The sequence below is a fragment of the Galeopterus variegatus genome, unplaced genomic scaffold (assembly GCF_000696425.1).
Source record: "Galeopterus variegatus unplaced genomic scaffold, G_variegatus-3.0.2 Scaffold394, whole genome shotgun sequence".
NCBI lineage: Eukaryota > Metazoa > Chordata > Mammalia > Dermoptera > Cynocephalidae > Galeopterus > Galeopterus variegatus.
The window spans coordinates 69924-90420 of NW_007726505.1; the positions used below are offsets into that span (position 1 = coordinate 69924).

At 44.0% G+C, this 20497-nt stretch overlaps 1 protein-coding gene across 1 annotated transcript in view; it reads right to left on the minus strand.

Moving 5' to 3' along the window:
- The window catches only part of CTNND2 (catenin (cadherin-associated protein), delta 2), a 449347-nt gene that overhangs the window by 30804 nt on the left and 398046 nt on the right, over positions 1 to 20497 (minus strand). Inside the window, exon 13 of the mRNA XM_008568289.1 lies at positions 19859 to 19943. Within this exon, the coding sequence (XP_008566511.1) occupies positions 19859 to 19943 (85 nt within the window). The remainder of the gene's footprint in view (positions 1 to 19858; positions 19944 to 20497) is intronic.

The following is a 20497-nucleotide window of genomic DNA, read 5'->3' on the forward strand; positions in this document are numbered from 1 at the left end:
ACAAATGAGGATAATTAAAGCCTTATGATTTTTTAATTTTAGCTTAGAGCGACCTCATCAGAATCATCTTCTGCTGGTAGTATATCTGTCTTTTATGACATACTTGCAGCTGGGCAGATGGCAGTGTCAGTTTAGGTGAAACAGCACCTAAACAAACAAAGAAACAGAAAAGTAGCCTTTGGCTTGCTCCTCCATTATAAATGGGAATTTCTCCAGCAGCCCACGTTTCAATGTGAGGTATGTAAAATCGCCTCCTCTTTAACCAGTCTTGAAAATAATTTTGAAGCATCTATCTGCACATCTGGACCCTGGATTGGTGCTGATTCTATTCATCTCCCTCTGAGCATGGAGCTCATTGCTCCCATCTCTACCACTTCTTCCATCCTGCAGCTCAGAAAAAATAAGTCTTGCCCAAAGCAAGTGCACTCTGTTCTTCCCAAATGCAAATCCTCAGGAGAACCAGGAAACAAGGATGAGAAGGGAGGGTGTGTCACGTTTCTCATTAGATATGCTCCAATTTCTTTTAGGGTTGGGTACAGCAGCCCACACCTACTTCCAGAACGTACCCACTAGACTGGCTTCTGTGGGACCATCACTGGGCAGGGAACAGTGATGACCAGTCAGGACTCCAGAAAGTGTGCAGAGCGTGTCAACAGGAGGGTAAAGAGACTTTAGATGAGATGCAATGAGAATGACCCAGGTGGGACTGTCCACAGACTCCTGCCTCCCCCCCCGACTACCAGGGAGCATCTGTCATTGCCATTTGAGCAGTTGAGTCCACCTCCTATTCCCTGATGAATCACAAAAAGGATGGAGAAGAACACTCCCAGACGGAGTAGGAGGAAAAGGGATCAGGGAGAGAAATTGCCTCAATATGTACACTCGAGAGCTTAGAAAGAAGGTGAGAGACAAGAGCAGAGACCTCAAGGCCGTTAAAATGAAGGTTTGGAGGATTTGTAATGAGGGAGAGAGAAAAGGGGTTAAATACCAAATTCTCCTTAATGCACTTCAGGAGAAGGGATTTAACAGGGAACAGAATTTTGAATTACTTATACTGTGGCCTCTGACCTCTGCTTCTGGAGAAGGCACCCTTTAGAGAGTAGACCACAGCGCGGTGGAGGGTGACATAGTGAGCAGTCACCACAGCTGTGATGGTAAGTGGATTGTTGATGTTTCTATTGACAATTCTGTTTCCAAAATGACTTTTAGAAGTTTTGTCTTCTATCCTTAGAAGTTACATTCAACAAATCTTTTCCTATGATAATGGTCAACTCTCACTCAAAGCTTCAGTAAATAATTAACCTTGAAATGAAACAGTGTTTATTTACACTGGGGATATTAGTTGGAACCCCAAATAAATACCAGGACACTGTTGGCCAGTGTATGGTCATTGGTATTTTTGTCCCTGTATTTTAAAGCTCTGGAACTTCCTTCATCTGGTAAGATTTATTTGGCCTCTCAACAAGGATTTCTCAGTGGGCATACAGAGACATTTGATGCTGAAGTAACAAATACAAGTTTTTCGCCTCAGCTGTCCTTGAAGGCTCTACAGTCCATAAAGCTTGTCAATTCTAATTTTCTTTGAGTGACTTGAGATAGAAAGAAAAGTGCGGTCAAATCCATTGGGCTTTTAGCAACCCACGCTCACCCACGCACCAACCCAGAACACTTACAGCTTGCCTCTTACATTTGCAAACAAGACTTCTTCGTCAGGGACCTATTTTTCAAATGAAAGTCAAAACATGAACTGTTGCCATCCTCTGAAAAAGGTAACCAGCTAAGACATTAATACTCACATATCAAAAACTTGGTTGCTCAAAATTGTGCCAGTTTTCCAGTCATTTTTAAGTAGAATAAACCTATGTACGTAACCATAGTAAGCAGAGGAAAAAAAGGATTCCAAATAAGTGGTATTTATACATACCACCTGATTTCAATAAACAGTATTAAATAGGAAAAATGCAGCTAGAATATTCTGAGGCACAGTCCGTGGGACTGAAGACCAAGCCAGATTTTGCATATCAACAAATCCTCCAGCTCCTCTTTGCTGTAATAAAACAAGCTTCCATCTATTTTTAAGGTAAACTGTTTGTTAAAGATTCATTAAAACTAATTCTATCAACAATTCCAAAAGCTATTAGAGTTAAATATTTAAACTAAATTTTAAGGGCCAAAAGGGAATATTTGCAGTTTAATGCAGAAATAAATACCACCTGACTTACCAGTTGCTTTCATTAGTTTGTTTCAGCCCTGTTGCTTCTAATGAAATTTAATTAAATTGATTTGGATACATAAAGGTACAGTATACTTAAGGATCTCTTGCACTATCATCTTTTAAAAGCAAATGATTACATTTTATAATGATGAATATGTTAATTATCCTGATTTGATCATCACATATTATACACAAGCATTGATAGACACCTCTGTACCCCACAAATATGTATTATCAATTATGTTTCAATTTTAAAACAAATAAAATAAATGGAAAAATAAATAAATAAAAGCAAACACTGTGTAAATCCATTTTAGGAATTCAATTTCTTGGAACCGGAATTACCAGGATGTGACAAGTTGGAAAGAAATGTGTATGATTTAGTTGAAGAAAGCATATGCCATTGTTAACTTCGAGGAGTTAATTGGTACTAATGGAATGCAAAAAACAGAAACAAAGAAATAAAAATGCTTAGGAAATTAAAATAAGACCAAATCAGTCCTCTTATTTCCCTGGCTTCACTTTTGAGGCCTTAAAACAAAGATCTATTCTGGATGATCTTTAACAATGTCCTTTGTGTTCCAATTAGTGCTGCTGCAACATTAAATTTGGGATGAAACTAACAGTCCAGTCTTCAGGTTTACAACTATGAATCCAATGCACATCTCATATGTTGGAGTCATTCTGACATTTGAAAAGTTGGGTATTTTACAAACATCAGTGGTTGATAAATTCTGAGCTCACCCTCGGCCCCAACTTCGAGGCTCCATGTTCCATCCTACTTGAAATGCTTCACATAATGGAAATGGACGCAGAGTCGCTGAACGTGCCCTCTGCTGAGCTTGCACTCTGGGGTAGGTAGCTAGCTGCACTTGTGCTTTTATCCAGTAACATAAATAACTAGCTAGCACTGTGCTGGCACGGCGGCGAGAATGGAGAAAGAGGTGGGTGCTCCTGGCTGAGGGACTAACCTGTGTGCACGCACTGCAAAGGCTCTGTGGTGGGCACAGCCCTGTGCCTGCAGAGGGGGAGGAAAGAGAAGCAAGGCCAGTGTGGCTGAAGCAAAGTGACAGAGGAGAAGGTGGGGGGAGACGAACTTGGAGATGGGGGTAAGACTTTATCCTGCGAGAAACTGGAAGCTGCTGAAGAGTTTTAACCAGAAGATGGGCAAGGGCAGATATTTGGATTTACAAAAGTGTATTCTGAAGGCTGAAAATAGATTGAAGTTCATGAAGTTAATTCCATAAAATCAGTTAGGCAGCAATGCGACCAGGACCAGGGACAGATGATGGAAGATGGGAGATGTAGTTGGACTTGAGAGATATTTAGGAAATAAATCAGTAGGGTTTGGTGATTAATACAGTGGAGATAGGCACAAGAAGGTGTTAATTAGATGACTCAGATTTCTTAAGAGATCCACAAGGTAGGGTGGGTGCTGTTTACTGAGCAGGGTGACAAAGGAGAAAGAGTAGATTTGGGGGAAGAGATCAAGAGCTGAGTGTTGCGTGTGTGGACAGCTGGAGCTCACGAGCTGTCAAGTGGAGATGTCACGTAGCTCGTTGTACACATAAGCATAAGGTTCAGGAGTGAAGACCAGATACAGACATAAATGTGGACACCATTGACATTCAAACGTATTTCAAAACCATGGGAGCAGGTGAGATCGTCTACATTAGGAAGTACCGGGTACAAAGCACATGCCTCAGGGAAGACAGCAGTCTGCAAAAAAGGCTGAGAAGGAGCAGCTTGCGAGGGAAGAGAGAAGAATGAGCAGAGAGTAGTGACGGAAAAGCCCAGGAGGAGACCGTTTAATGGAGGACGATGTGTCAGAGACTGGTAACCGCTGTCCGCAATCCATCTGCTTTTCTTCCTGGACATGCACCCAGACCAGTGTCCTAGCCTCTCTTGCCATGTGATGGCCTCTTATGGCCATTGATGGCTTCCTATGGCCATGTGATGGAGAGGTGGCCAGTGGAGGTGAGGTGAGGGACATGTGCTGTTGCCAGCTGTGGTCACAGGCCTTCCAGTGTGATAGAGCCCCAGGTGGAAGGAAGAGTCTGGGTCCTGAACATCCATATGGAGAACTGACCCGCCCACCTGAACACCTGTCTGGGATGGTACAGGAGCAAGAAGATAAACAACAGTTGGATCATTAGCTGTTTAGGTCTGTGGGTTGCAGCTGGGAGCCCTGCCTACCTCACCCAGACAACGGGGCAGGTTAAACCTGCAATGAGGGGCGCTTTCAGTAGAGGCTGAGCACAGGGGCCGAGGCAGAGAAGGACAGTGAGAAAGGCACAGGAGTGAGCTCCGGCCTTTCCAGAAACTTCACTGTGAAGGGTGGCAAATGTGAGGGTGAAAGTGGAGAAGGGTGGTTGAGGGAGAATATTTCTTTTCTTTTCTTTTTTTTTTTTTTTTTTTTTTAGGATAGAAGCAGAAAGAGAATGTATATCTATAGAGGAAGAAGGGACCAGAGGGACAGGCTGGAGAAGCAGGAAAGAGGAAAATGGATAGACACAGTGAGGTTCTTGCTCAGAGAAAGTGACTTAACAAGAAACTTGGACCATAAGTAGGGAAAATATATATATTCCTATTTTAGAATAGAACCCAATAAAAATAAGCATAAAATAAAACAATCAAGAAACAATTGTTAAAATGCATGTTAGTATGTAACTGGGGAAAGGTAACCCAATACGGATATAGTCTCTCCTGTATCTTTAGAACCTAGAAGAGAGCCAAGGATATAGCAGGTATGCAATAAATGTGTGTTGAGTGAATTAACGAATGCAAGTAACTAGAAATGGTCTTTGCTAAGAGGATTGAGAGGATGGTTCTAAGAAGAATCACACGGTATTAAATCAGGAGAGTGAGAAAATGGGGGTGGTAGAGTACAGAACGGCACAGAGCAAAACCCAACTGAGGGGCATTCCATTTTTCTGATGCTGCATATTTTCCCAGTGGCACATCAGTCATCTGGTTGGGTGCAGCACTAGCGGTGGGCGCAGCAGGAGTGGCTCTCTCAGAGGAGTACACGGGAACTGTGGATTCGTCAAGCTTCATCACAGGGACGACTGGCAGCCTGTCGCAGACACTGGGCTGTGGCAGGCAAGTAGCAGCCACAAGGAACCCCTGGGGCATTTCCACATTCTGTCACCTCACTTCCTTTCTCAGCTGCTGCTGTCCTAGTTCAAGCTACAAGACAGCCTGAAAACTTATACATCTACTTTTCCCACTGACCTGGCCTCCCTGCTCAGGGCTAAGGATCATGGACTTGGGGTAGTTTTCAACGTTGAGGCCCCTGGGCAATTACTGTTGAAGCCTTTTCAATGAAATGAAAGCACTACAGGGTCTCTCAAGAATGTGGCTTTTATAAAAAAACTGGGCACAGATATTCAAAAGGAGTACTGGTGTTGTATGTAGCAGAGGTGTCCGGGGCATAATCATCTCAGTAGCCTTTTTTTCATTTTCCCACCTTGTAATAAAAACCTCTGCTTTTGTCTTCGGCCCCCAGGCAGCGAGAGTCACCGCTTGATGAAGGCTGGAAGTATCGAAAAAGGCATGTCGCTAAAAGAAAGGCCTGCCCTCTGCCTGGCTCTGTTCTCTTCCAGTTGTCTGGAATGTGGATAGATTGAGAGCCAATGTGGACACTGAAGATGAGCACATCGAGTTAGGGGGAGCCGAGTCTCTGACTCAGGGAGGCGTTACATCAGCCCTTTACGTGAAGGGTGAGGGAGGCTGAATAATGCCCCCCTCCCCGAGGTATCCCCATCCTAACCCCCAGGACCTGTGGGCATGCTGCCTTACATGAGAAGAGGGACTTTACAGATGTGGTGAAGTTAAAGATCTTGAAGGCCGAGATCATTCTGAATATCCAGGTGGGGGCCCAATATCGCCACAAAGGTCCTTCCTTCTTAGAGAAATTCAGGAGGTCACAGTGAGAGAAGGCGATGTGACCATGGAAACACAAAAAGAGATTCAGAGATGCTACACTGCTGGCTTTGAAGATGGAGGAGAGGCTGCCAGCCGAGGAATGCAGGCTGCCTCTAGAAACTGGGCAAGGCAGGGAGAAGATTCTCTAGAGGACTTCTACAGGGAGTGCATCCCTGCCAACGCTTTGATTTCAGCCCAGTGAAGCCCATTTTGGACTTTTGACCTCTCATACTGTAAGATCACGAATTGGTGGGGTTTTAAAGCCATGAAGTTTGCGGAAATTTGTTAGCACGGCAACAGGCTAATATGTTACCACATACAGGGTAATAATTTCTTTTTTTCTTTTTTTTTTTTTTTTTTGTCTTTTTCCGTGTCCGGCAACGGATCGCAACCCTCAGTGTTGCCCCCGTACTGGACCGGGGACCGGCAACGGGATTGCAACCCTTTGTGTTGCCCCCGCGCCTCGCTCAGCCAGTGAGCAGGAACCGGTCTGTATGTGGGATCCGAACCCTCCGGCGGGAGCGCCACCACGCTTCCCAAGCGGCGCACTTATCCAGTGCGCCACCGGGCCGGCCCCAAGGGTAATAATTTCTAATGTTCTTTAAGCCATGTTTATTTTAGGTTACTAGACACAACTTATTAGAACTGCGGAAAACTTACAGATGATATTACATATCTGTGATAAGGTACTATGACAGAATGTTAATGAGATTTCCTTACTGTCTCTACTGTGGCTAAGGTCTCAAGGCAGGGAATAATAGATGCTCCATTGCCCCACATTTTTCAAAGTAAAATGTTAGACCATCCATCCTGAGTTGCAAAAGTGGTCGGTAAAATAGGGTTCTGTGGTATTAGGACATGACCCATGTCCAGGTTATAAGAGATTAGGCTGAGAATTCACTAGCGGGTGGAGGAAAACTTCCTTGGAGATGGTCAAGGGCTAGGCATTCCTGTCCCTCTTTTCCTGAAGTTCAGGGAGTAAACTATTTGCCCAAAGAGATTGACCATGACCTCCCTAGAGTTTGGGGGTTGCAGGGTTTGGTGTCTTCAAGGACATCAGCAGGATGGCCCCTAGACTCAGGGCCAGAGGTGAAATGACCATAGAGCTCACGAAGCTTATGTTTCAGGTCCACCTACTGCAATGGCCCCTTCCAAGGCCTGTACATAATTTTGTATTCACAAACCATACTCTTCTTCATAAACAGGACTTCCAAAACTACACAAGCTACAGAGGCACAGAATTTGTATCCACCCTGGTCTACGTGCAGTGGAGTAGCAGAGGCCTGAGGTTGGTGGAGAGTTCTGAGCAGCTGGCTGGAGGAGGCCAGGTCCAGGCCAGGTATCCACAGTTGGGAGATCCTCAGTTGGGGGGTGGTACCTCTGAGCCAACCACACCACTGCCCCCACGAGAGAAAGAGCCAGCACGTAAACATCCCCCACAGGCCAGGCTCTGATCTCCTCTCCTCGAGTTCCCCTATCCCCTTAGCTCGACCTTGTTGGGGGGCATTGGGAGAGGGGAAGGCACAGCTTTTGAGAGGGAGACAAGATGGAGCCAGGAAGAGAGAAGAAACTGGTCATGCTGTCTCTCAAGCAAATTAAGATTCTTATCACCCAATCTACCGGCATGCACCAAAAAAGAGTAAGTTTGAATGAATTGCTCAAAGTAAGCATCAAGAATGGATGTAGACTTACATTTAAACTTACTGAGTTTTCTAGTTGCTGAGCCAGTCCCTTTTTTCTGCCTTTCCTCTGTGGGTTTTTTTGTAGTTTTTGATTTAAAATGTTATGGGTGAAGCCTTGTGGAAGAGTAGAATTACAGAGGAAATGTTCAGTTTGGGCACTGCTGTGTGGGATTTCCTCTGACCTGGGGATCTATCCCAGCAGTAGCTATAACTTAGTCACTTCTTGTTTAGCAACTGCGATTTGTATCGATTTCCACTTTTGCACAATTGATTTTTGCTTCTGTTCCCATTTCTGCCTTTGTTTTTGGACAGGGATCATATGATGAGTATCTGAGAATTGTCTCAGAGAGGTCAGGGGTCCTCATGAAGAAAGACCTTCTTTGTCGATGCAAACATCAATGAGTAAACGCCCAGATTTATGGAGGAGACAGGATCATAGCTGAGTTTAACCTTAGCCTTTTTGTTTTCTACTCTAACTTGACATCAAGTGATTTAGAAAAGAAAGAACTTGAAGAGTTACAATTGTAAATGTGGAGAACACTAGCCTTGGGGTTATTTTGGGATCTGGCCAAAATTCCTTGTTTTTCTGATCATCTCTTGGTGAAGAATTTTGCAGCACAGTAGAAAGATTAATACACTACTGGTAAGCAATTGCCTTGATAAAACAACAGCTCTACACTTAGTAGTTTAATCTATTTCTGTAGAGAAATTATTGTTTTTCCATCATTATCTTCTATACCCAGAAAGTAAAATCTGTTAATTCTCAAAATGGCAACATACTAAAGGAAGTACTAAAGTATTCCTCCACCTTCTTTTAAACTGCAAAGTATAAAGATTAGAATTTTGAATTTTTTTTTTTCCTTTTTGTTTTTTTTCGTGACTGGCAATGGATTGCAACCCTCAGTGTCGCGCCTGCACCAGACCGGGACCGGCAACGGGATCGCAACCCTCGGCGCTGCGCCCACACCTCGCTCAGCCAGTGAGCGGGAACCGGTCTGTATGTGGGATCCGAACCCTCGGCGGGAGCGCCGCCGTGCTCCCAAGCGGCGCACTGTAGCAGTGCGCCACCGGGCCGGCCCAGAATTTTGAATTTTGACCATGTTGTGTTTTGACCATATTTCAAAATACCTTTCTAATTCTCGTTGGAATCTAGCATTGTTTTTTGCATATCCAGCAGATGAGGGTGACGAAAGGATGTTCAACACAACCCCCTAACTTCAATTGGCAGGAACCAGGGATACTGCTCTCGTAGAGTGGTAAGTCTGCCACAGGCAGTGAAAGACAACACCAGGGCTGTGTGCACTCTCACATCCAATATGGTTTGGACATTTGACGAAATCTGCAGGCATTTCCTTACCTATCCATAATTACTTATTGATTCCTTGTTTCATGAACACAATGAGGGCAAGAGCCAATGAAATGAAAACACCAGCAGGAAGAGCCAAGAGCCCTGTGTGAGGCAGGCCATCCTATCAAAGGCAGGACTCACTCCTATCAAAGCTCATTAGTCAGCTGCTGAATGGCACATGCAACCCGAGAGTCTATCTTCCCTGACAAGAAAAGGAAGGACATTTAGAGATTAGTTTTATGTTTTGTTTCGTTCATTGAATGGCGATAGCGAATACAATATCTCTATTCAGATGACCTTACTCAGTTTCAAGCAGGAGTGATTTGGCATTCCTCGAGACATCAGTTCTTCATGCAAGGAGCAATGCCTCACGTGGGGCAGAGAGGGGCAAGCATGAAAACATCAGGCCATGAATACTAGTGCGGGGGAGTTAGTCTGGTTTCTAACCCCCTCGATTGTCAACAAGAGCTTGATTCTGATACTTGATCTGTCTTTGATTTGATCCCTTCATTTATGAGCTAAGGATTTTAATTCATTCATAGAGAGGATGAGTAACACAAGCTAACACTGGAAAAATCACCCACCATTTGACAACAGGAACTGTCCTGTCCTTTTCCATGGGAACTGTACAGGGTCTGTTTTAAGAGCCTAGCATGTTTTCCAGATTGAATAGGAGTCTAGATTGAATAGGAGAAGCACAGATTTTTTTTTTTTTTTCCTTTTTGTGTTTTTTTTTTTTCATGTCCGGCAACGGATCGCAACCCTCAGTGTCGCGCCTGTACCGGACCGGGACCGGCAACGGGATCGCAGCCCTCAGTGTTGCACCTGCACCTCACTCAGCCAGTGAGCGGGAACCGGTCTGTATGTGGGATCCGAACCCTCGGCGGGAGCACCGCCGCGCTCCCAAGCGGTGCACTGTAGCAGTGCGCCACCGGGCTGGCCCGGAAGAAGCACAGATTTTTAGGGAAGTGAAACTACTCTGTATGTCACTATAATGGTGGATGCACATGTCATTATACATTTGTCCAAACCCGCAGAATGTGCAACACCAAGAGTGAACTCTAATGTCAACTATGGATGTGGGGTGATTATGGTATGTCAATGCATGTTCATTGACTGTAGCAAACGCACCACCCTGGGGGGGATGCTGGTAGTCGGGGAGGCTGTGCACATGGGGGCAGTGGGTACACAGGAGTCTCTGTACTTGCCTCTCAATTTTGCTGTTAACTTAAAACTGCTCTTAAGAAATACTTCTAAGAAAAAAGAAAACAGCAAACTCTCTAAAAGAACAACAAAAAAATCTGAGTTCAAGTAATAAACAAACTTACGTTTTAAATGACTGCTATGTAAATAATACTTTGAAAGCAAAATGGGCCATGTAAAATTTAAAACCAAAGCCCGTTACTGAATTTGTGTTCAGGAAGCTCTACTAAATAAGTCATGGACCTAATGCCTCATGAGGACCGATAAAACAGCAATCCGTATTGGCTGGGGTTGAGATAAACTTCAATTTTCTAAGCTGAGGGTTGTATCTAAAGCCTTTACAGATACTGGTATCCAAAAGCAAAATTTGGAATTTTGGGAAACAGATTAATAGAAGTAGTTCAAGTAAACTAAGAACCATAATTTTTTCAAAGGTTAAAACAATCTATGTTCTTTATTTTTGTCAAAGACATAGGTATGATTTCTCTTATTTACCGCATTCCTATTTTTTAGCACATACAAATAAAGCATTTCTTCATAGAATTTTGCTTGATATACATGTATGGTAATCCTTAGTCCAAAACTGTCAATTAGGAATTGACATTAATTGTACCAGATTTGGGGGCAAGTTTTGTCGCAGTTTTTAGGAAGAAATGACTTGCGATGTAAGTTCATGGTGCAAAACCTCCCACATAATGATCTGAACCAAGAAAAAATTGTTTTCTAATAAGAAAAACACATGTTATACGGCACTGTGAACATTTCAGGAAAGGCACGTCAGACTCAAATTGATAACAGCATGATGTTAGGTGGCTGTAAATAGTGATAAGGAAATGCACTGACTGCAGTGCACCCCACCCTCATTAAATCACCAGGACCTGAAGCCAAGGGTTAACACAGCCAACTACAAAGACGGTGTGTTACACCCACAACCAGGAGTTGAATTTAGCTGTTGTTGCAAGAAAATGATTATAACCCAAAGCTTTTTGACAATGGTGAGATTTAGCAGAAGACACAAGGAATTGTACTGAAGAGATATTTCAATTAAAACATTACTATTTCATAAACATAAAGAGTAATACTAATTCACAGAGTGTTGTAAAAATGTTGGATGACAAAAAAAGACCCTGCTCTGCAGAAATAAATATCTCTACCAAGGTCAAGAAAATGAATGCATAAAGAACAGAAAGAAATTGTGGAAATGACCCATCAGCAGGACTGCACACCTAAACACACTTGCTTGAGAAAGCTGCAATGTGAAAATCATATTTGCTATTTATAAACTTGTCCTTAGATTAATGCATTTGGACAGACTGTGGGTGTAAGTGATTCTTCTAAGAATTTGATACTTGTCACTGCCTATACCTGCAGTTGAGCTGAATGGTACTTTGTCTGTTAATAGTTAATAGTTAATAGTTGCTGTTCTGATAAATGATACAATTAAAATAAAGTGAGGTAAAAAAGAAAAAAGAAAAAGAAAAATACATGTTATTTAGTTATTAAATAATTATAGCACCATTATGCTGCCACATTTTTAGCTATAGGTTCAAGCTAGTTATAATACTTAAAAGTCATTCTTTAAAAGTGTGAATTTAACTTTTTTATTCATTCAAAATAATCTGGTTTACAATTATTTCAGGTTAATAAGGGTGACCTTAGTTCAGAACTAAGGAGAGGTCAGGAAAATAATTTTCAAGGGAAGTCATATAAAAGATGTGAGGAAAATGAAGATTTAGGTGAGCAAGTGGGATAGTCTTGAAGTACAGATTGTGGAAAGGCTTGGAGGTTGGGGAAATTGGGAGAGGGGACACAGAAGTTAGGAGAGGCTGTTGGCTGAGTGCTGGCAAGAGCAGGGAAGAGCCAGACAGAGTCTGGAGCTACCCTCAAAAGGTTTCATGGGCTAAGACATTTGGAGTCTTTCTGGGGGTGATCGGGCCTCTGAAATTGTTGGCTCCAAGAAGTCAAATTGTTGGCTGGTGAGGAGCAAGTCTGACGGTGAGGAGCCCACTAGGAGTCTGGGACAATAATCCAGAAGACAAGAGACAGCTCTCGATGGACATGAGCGTAGGAAGAGGGAGCTAGAAACTGCAGTCTGGGGTTTTCGGGTGAGCTGAAAGCAGTGCGTGGAGAAGACAGCCAGGGAAGGCTCCTGGGGACTGACTAAGGTGAGGGGTGGAAAGCTGTGCTGGTCACTGATGGGGACAGGGAATGCGGGAAGAGGAGCTACCTCCAGGATAAACAGGCCTGTCTGGAATGATTTCAGTGAGGTGCTACAGATGTTTGAGCAGCTTATCTAGCAGGTGGCTAGATAGGGCAAGAGAGATCAGGGCTAGAGAAATGGATTCAGGAAACCATTACATGTGGTTGGAAACTGAACCTAGGGGATGAGTTATGGTCACCTAGGAAGAGGCGTGGGTGAGATGAGGAAGACCTAAGCATAGAGCCTTGGGGGACGTCATCGACATTTAAGAAGGAATAGGAAGATGAGCCCCTGAAGGGTGGGACGGGGCATTCTGAGAGCCCAAGCAACACAGGGGATGAGGATCTCATGGAAGTCACGAGAAGACTGTTTGTGTGAATGATGCCGTTTTGCCACAGCGTTTTCAAACTAGAAATACACAGGCTCATGGCAGGGACTCTTAGGGAAAACATGGCTTGATATTTACTATGCAAGGCTTGAGCTCATGTCTTCTTATCTTGCCCCTAGACTTCTTCATGATCCTCAATCTCACACGAGTCTTCAGCATACGTGACCTGCCACACACACAAATTCAGCACCGATATGGAATAAAAGTATTTAAGCCACGTCCAAAAACCAACGTCAGCTTTCGTTGTCATTAATGGCCTCCTATACAACCCTGTTTGTGATTTGGTTTACCTAAAATCCCTAACAGGCAGGATTCTTCCTGTTGGGACTCTCCACTTAAAATGCAAATGTCATTGGCAGGCACGGCTGCTTAGAAAAAGACTGTGGGAAGGGGACACTGGGCAGGTGTCTAGGGGCTGGAAGAGACAGAGTAGAGAAACCGGGGGAAAGGAGCCAGGAAAGTAGGCAGAATTAAAGAGCGATGATGATGACAGCATGACGTTCCCAGATCCAAACGTCCTGCTGCCTGTGGAAGGATGGCAGGAAACTATGTTTTAGGATCAACCGCAGCAATACCCACTGGTATTTTACTTCCCAGTTTACGAAGCACTTTGATGATTGCTGTTCCATGTGGGATGGTGCATTATGGCTTCCACTTCATGGACGAGAAAACCGTGGGACAGGAGTGGGATTGAGGGAGAGATGGCCACAGACTCCGTGAGAGGCTGTGGATTTTCTTTGATGCAGCAGTTGAGGGAAGTTACAGACTCAGATATACAAAGCAGCAGCAGGGATCACAGAGGCCCAGGCCTCCCAATCTCCAGGGCCCTGAGGGCATGTCCAGCTGCCTACAAAGAACATTGTGCTGCTACAAGAACTGCCACAGGCCATTTTAAGAGGTCATTGACTTTTCTGGAGACTCTGCATCAGGAATGGCCACTCAACAGGTACAGATCACTGGATACAAAAAGACCCCAGCTCATCTCTGAGTGCTGGCTGAGACCTGGTGCTACAGGTGGAATGTGCCCCAAGCTCAGGTTGGAGCTTAATGCTCCATATGGGATTTGAAAGGTGGGGCCTTTAAAAGTGATTGGACTGTGAGGGTTATGCCCTCATGAATTGATTAATCCATTCAGGGATTAATGAGTTCATGGATAAGTAGGTTATCACAGGAGTGACAAATGGCACCCCACATCACCACAGGACTCTGTAGAGAGTCCTCACCAGGAAGAAGGCCTTCTCCAGATGTGTCCCTGGACCTTGGAATTCCCAGCCTCCAAAACTGTAAGAAATTAATTTTGTTTTCTTACAAATCACCCAGCTTCAGGCATTCTGTTATAAGCAACAGAAAACTGACTAATTCACTTGGTCAGTCAAAGGCCTACTCACTGTGCCGCATCAGCAGGAGAGGGCCATGTGGCTGCCCAAAGTCAGTTCTCACACTGATGGGCAGGGGGTCCCAAAGTCATGCTGTTAGTAAGTGGCAGGGCTGTGCCTCGGGCCTCTGGCCATATGCTCTTTGTATTTCACCAAACAGTATTGCAGGAGTGAGCAGGACTGAAGTCATGTTGGGACCTAAGACTGCACGGGCTTTGAAACAAATTTAAAAGATACAGTTTTTTTTTTCATAGCATGCATTTCTCTGAGTTCCCTCTTTTCCCATGGTTACTTGATATTGTGAACCTTGGTTACAGGGCAGGATGACATTATTTATATAAGTCTAGAGCTGTTTTTCAGACCCCGAGAAACCAAGGAAGGCATCAATAAAGCTGTGCTGATTCCACCCTGAAGCAAATCAAAATCCTGCAGGACCCTAAGGTAATGTCAAGGACGAGAACAAAAGCCAGACAGAGCCTTGTCGAGACTTTGCACCTGGCCCCTTACACATAACCCCCACGGCTCGCATCTCCCCCTCCTGCTTTCCATTCCCTCAAGCCCCTCCTCAAAAAACCCCTTGGTCAATCTGGGCCAGAGAGATGGGTTAGCCCACCCTCTCTCTTGAAGTTACCAGTCCTGAGTAAAGCTGCCTTCCCTTTCCAACAACATTTGACTCTGGAGTCTTTTGTTTCTGTGGCGGCGGCAGCTGGACTTGGGTTTGCGAACAGTATGACTAGCCTTTCAGACACCCATCTGATGGGTGCCAGCTTTACTGGCAGAAGTTGAGCGCCCAGCACCAGGGGAGCATGGCTCTGCCCTATTCTTCTCCGCTTCAGGTCAACTTGGAGGAATATACTCACCTGGGGGTGCGGCACCACATACGAAAGAGATGTTGACAAACTCGCATGCTTATGGGAAAAGCTATGGCAATAGTGAGGGTTGCGGAAACACAGACAGATCAGAACTTAGCCTGCGAAGGGATTCAGAACACATCACCCCAAAATATGGCACCTTGGTACTTGAGCAGGAGAGGCAGGAAGGTCTCTCTCACCTCCCCTTCACCTGCTCTGCCCTGAAACAGATCATAAGACCCTCATTTGACAGGTGCATCCCATACCTGCAGGGAAAAAACATCCTTATCTCTGAAGACACAAGGCACAAAGAAGCACCTGAACAAACAGACCTTTCTGAGCTTCCCCAGTTTATTACCACTGATAAGACCCCACTGCCTTCCAATCTTTCTCCATGACTAACCACTCTTCATCAAAACTAGGTATAAAAATAAACAAGTTTTCCTGTTTCTTTGGGTCTTTGTTTCCTTAGGGAGGCTCTCAGGTCACGTAAAACTTATGTAAAATAATTTTGTGCGCTTTTCTCTTGTCAATCTGTCTTTTGTCATAGGGGCCTCAGCCATAAACCTAGCCATAGGTGAGAAAAGATACTGCCTTTCCTCCCCTCCACCTGAGTGGCCCAGAGGAGGGGTGACCTTGTGGAGATGTGATGGCTAGCTTCAAAACCAGGAAGACTGTCACAGAGAAGAGAAACTGGACTTTTTCATTATGGCTTCGGAAGGCAGAAGTTGCAGATAAAGAGATTTTTGCTTAATACAAGTAAGTAGTTCTGGATAATCACAGCCACCCTAAAGTGGAACAATATGCCTCATTAGGTCTTGATTGCAATTGACATGAAAGGTATTTGAACAAAAGGAAATGACTGCCCGAGCCGATTCTGCCTTTCTTCTCCTGCCACAGAGTTTTAGCAGGGGTCAGGGCCACCTACTTTTCCCATCCTCCCTTGCAGCTGGGTGTGGCTATGGGACTGAGTTCCCACCCCCGGGGGAGGGAGCAGGAGTTTGGCAGCTTCTGCACTCCTTGCTTAAAAGACATTCCTTGCCTTTGCTTCTCCCCTCTCTGTCCCTGTGGGCTGGGACAAGAAGGGGGCAGAGCCAGGGAGCTGTGCCCACACAGGCAAGGACAATACTCCAGTGTAAGGCTGAACAACGCGATGGACCCCAGGATCACCTGCTGGGCCTAGGCCACCTGCCTGACCAGGGGCAGTTCTGTGAGAGGGAAAGTGATGCCTGTTTATTTGGAGCTTCTTTAGTTTTGAGTCTGTTACAGTGGCTTAGTCTTTGTCCCAACCAATATTAACTATTTCTTGGAGATGTGGTACAGATTATTAATTATCATTTAAGGATTTGTATACAATGATTTCTGTAATCTCTTAATTCCATTTCCTCCAAAATTTATCTTCTTTCTTCCAAAACCAGCAGTCCCAAGAGTCCTCAACCATGGTCAAATATAGGAATCCCTTTATGTCAGTGACCTCATTTATTTTTAAAATACCAAGGTTCTAAAAAGTCAAGAGCTTTCCATCTCCTGCTTCTCTCTCACCCCTATATTCAGTCTCTTTCTTTTTTTTATTTTTTGTCTTTTTTCGTGACCGGCAACAGGATCGCAACCCTCGGTGTTGCCCCCGCTCCTCGCTCAGCCAGTGAGCGGCCGGTCTGTGGGAGCGTCACCGCACTTCCCAAGTGGCGCACTGCTACAGTGCACCACCGGGCCAGCCCTATATTCAGTCTCTTTCTAAGGCTCATCTTCTTTTCCTTTACAAAATATCTTCTTCAATGATACAGATGATAAAAAAATTTGAAAGGTCTAGAGTGATTATCTAAACTTAAAAATTGATTGAAAAAAGACGATGCATTATTTAGCCTGCATGGGATGACATTCTTCTGCAGTTACTTATTTTACCTTAGGGGGAAAAATCAGAAGGCCAGCCCTCACTAAAGTTGAACGATCAGGTAACATAAATATGTTTTAACTCCAAATGTATCATGAATCAAACGCAGGTTTGTAATGGTCAACACACCCAGCCAGAAGAATATTCTGATTGATTAAAAGTGTCTCTCTAAGTAAAATAGAGTAGCAGACCTAATAAAATGGGATCCTGGCCTCTGTGCCCAGGGTCCAGGGGAAAATAAGGCAGTGACAGAGGGGCCTAATTCTGTCCCAGAGGCATGCCGCTCTCCTCACGGTCCCTGTCTTTCTGCTCATGTTTCACTCTTGTCCGTAATGCCCTTATCTCTTACCTCCTAATTATGTACTCTACACATTTCTCAACACTTTGATCTATAATTTTCCTTTTTTAAATTCAGTTTTAAAATCTTTAGCATCTAATTCAGAACTTAAAGAAGTTGCCAATAATTGTCCCATATTTCATTTTTACCCACAGTAGCTGCTTCCCATATCTTATGTTTTCTTTGGACCTCTTCCTTTGCTAAGCCTAAATGGACGTTTAATCAGTAGATTTGAAGCATGGATAATTAAAAGATATGGATCAGACATTTTTTCAATGATATGTAAATTGTCAATGAAGAACAGAATAGAAATCTATTTCCGTAACAATTAAAAGCAGCTCCTAAGGATGAATGAATTTGGTTTTCTCACAAAAGGACTTTTTGAATAGAAAGCTTTTTTGAATTTTGAGCTTTACTTTTAGCAGCACTTATGACATTAAGCACAAAGATCCCCATTTCATTTCACAACTGCATAATTTGGAAATTATTAAGAACAATTCTTTCTCAATATTTTTTAATTATGGGTCAACTAAAAACATGACCATCGATTTCTCCAGCCCATTCTTCTTGAATTTCCTCACATGAAACACATTTTAAACCGTCTTTAACTCTTCAGTTTTAGCTCCATTAAGTTCCTGTCAACACATCCTTTTCTTCATGGAAACAGAAAGACATTTACACTTTTTGGACTCTGATACCGACACAGAAAAAAACTAAGATGGACAACTCGTAATACTATATTCAACAAATAACTTGTGGTAGAATCTCTAAAAGCTGTTTCCCTTCAATGCACGTCAGTGTGAGAAGGTGTTTTTCAGCAAAGACAAAACGTTCAGGATCTGAGAGGAAGTGGGGCTTCTTTGAAGCAGTCGTATTTCATCAAGCTTCTGGAGCCAGTGATTCAGAACGAACAGCTCCCTCCTAATTTATAGCGTATTCTTCATGTCTGGCTGCCTGTTTGGCAGAAAAACCCCTTCCTGGGAGAGACTTCATTTGGCTCCTGGAAGAGCCCAAAAAGGAACTAGGGATGCTGGAATGTGAATTTCAAGCAAAACAGAATGGAACCTGAGACATTTTAAATGAAGAGCTAATCCTAACATGCAAAAAATACTTAGGAAAGGATATAATTAACCTAGAACACACCTCTAACACTTAATTTTACATCCTCTGTTTCCACTTAAACATACCTCCTCTTAGGGAATAGGAACATTTGAAAAAGATATACATAGACTAAACTTTATAAGCTTAAAGTGCAAAGTAATGAATGTTTAAGGGAAGTACGAAGGCCTTGGGGAAATCTAGAAATAGACCATAACTTAGTGCAGACAGTTATTAAATATTTATTTTTTTCCCACTGACTTAAAAAAACACACATTTTCCCTCTGGCATGATGGGTCTCATTCCCTATGATGGGAGCCTCTTGCTGCAGATCACGTCCCTGCCCAATAAGCCGGGTACCAGCCAGGCTGGCAGATTGAGGATGGACGCAGCAATGACTCTGGCCACAGGCAGGTGGTGGCAAAGAGGTGCTTTGGGCAGGTGTGAAAGGACATGCGCCCTTCCTGACCCTGTGTGTGCTTTCTGAATCCCTGCACTGAGACTGATGCCTGTCCTCTTCTCCCTGAGCATCGATGATGTTCTCTGCTCCTATTTGTTAACTCAGATGTAAACTTCCCACACTTGCAGGCCTGGTAAATGACAAAACAACAACTTCTGGGAGATGTTTGTTAAAAAATTCTCTTCTACTAACCAAAAAAGAAAAGTCATGCATCCTTTACTTGGCACCACTTTAAATGAGATATAGACTCAAAATCTGTAGATGTGACATTTCTCTTAAGGTTTTATTTTTTAACCACTTTGGGGATGAAGACTCCTTCGAAATGCATGATATAAATTCCCGCCTGCCTCGGGAAAGTGTTCAGAACAAACATGGAGCCTCTTTCCGATCTACGGTTGTCAGGGGCTTAGGAACATGGGTCAGACTGTTGGGTCTTCCAGTCAATGTTCCCGGGCTGTGATATTCTCAACTTTCTGCATTGCTTTTTATATTTTTTTCTGTCTTCTCTCCAAAAGTATTTGTTGGCTCTTGTCAATGTTTTTCTTTTGTAAAATCCCTCAGTTTATTACTTTTTAGTGTATTATAGAATATAGGAGCTCAGGAAAATAGGCCAATTTTCTTTTCTGTAAGATGATTTAGGGTAAGACTCTCTGAGTGTGGGTCTGTCCAGTCCAGAAAGTTCATGGATCTCATCGCATATTCGGGGGACACAGAGTGAGCCTATTTCTTTGCTTCTCCGTTGACTCCCACTTCGGCTATGTTGCAGTTACTGGGGCTGTTGGACAAGTGGCCTCTGTATCTGCGATGCATCTCACTATGGCCATGTATTGTCTTTGGACTTTGTGTGTAGCTCATGAGCCAAGAAGGTAAAGCTGGCCTTACCTTTTTGTACAGACTCCTCAGATCTCGGTACTGCCACATGCTGTTTAGGACCTGAGATGCGGCCTTGACCACTTTTGGAGAGTGTCTGATAAAGAAAAGGCAGGAAATACAGGATGGTGAGTGGGGCAACTGGGCTTCACATTGACACTGACTTGTCAGTAAAGGTCAAGAATCAACACCTTGAGGCGTTTCTGGCTCCTTTGCTCTCAGCCCGAGGCGTGCAAAGGGTTGTTCCACCAGTCCTCACCCCTTCTCGTCAACACACCCGTGAGGGACACAGATATAATGTGCCACAATTTGGCAAAGAAACTTCAAAATGGGATTCAGTCAGAATGCAGACTTGGCGTTTGACTACAAAATAGAATAGAAAGATGAAAAAGACAGCCATTAGCGGGCCGACCTGGTGGCGCACTGGATAGTGCGCCGCTTGGGAAGCGCGGCGGCGCTCCCGCCCGAGGGTTCGGATCCCACATACAGACCGGTTCCCGCTCACTGGCTGAGCGAGGCGCGGGGGCAACACCGAGGGTTGCAATCCCGTTGCCGGTCCCCGGTCCGGTACGGGGGCAACACTGAGGGTTGCGATCCGTTGCCGGACACGGAAAAAGACAAAAGACAAAAAAAAAAAAAAAAAGAAAAAAA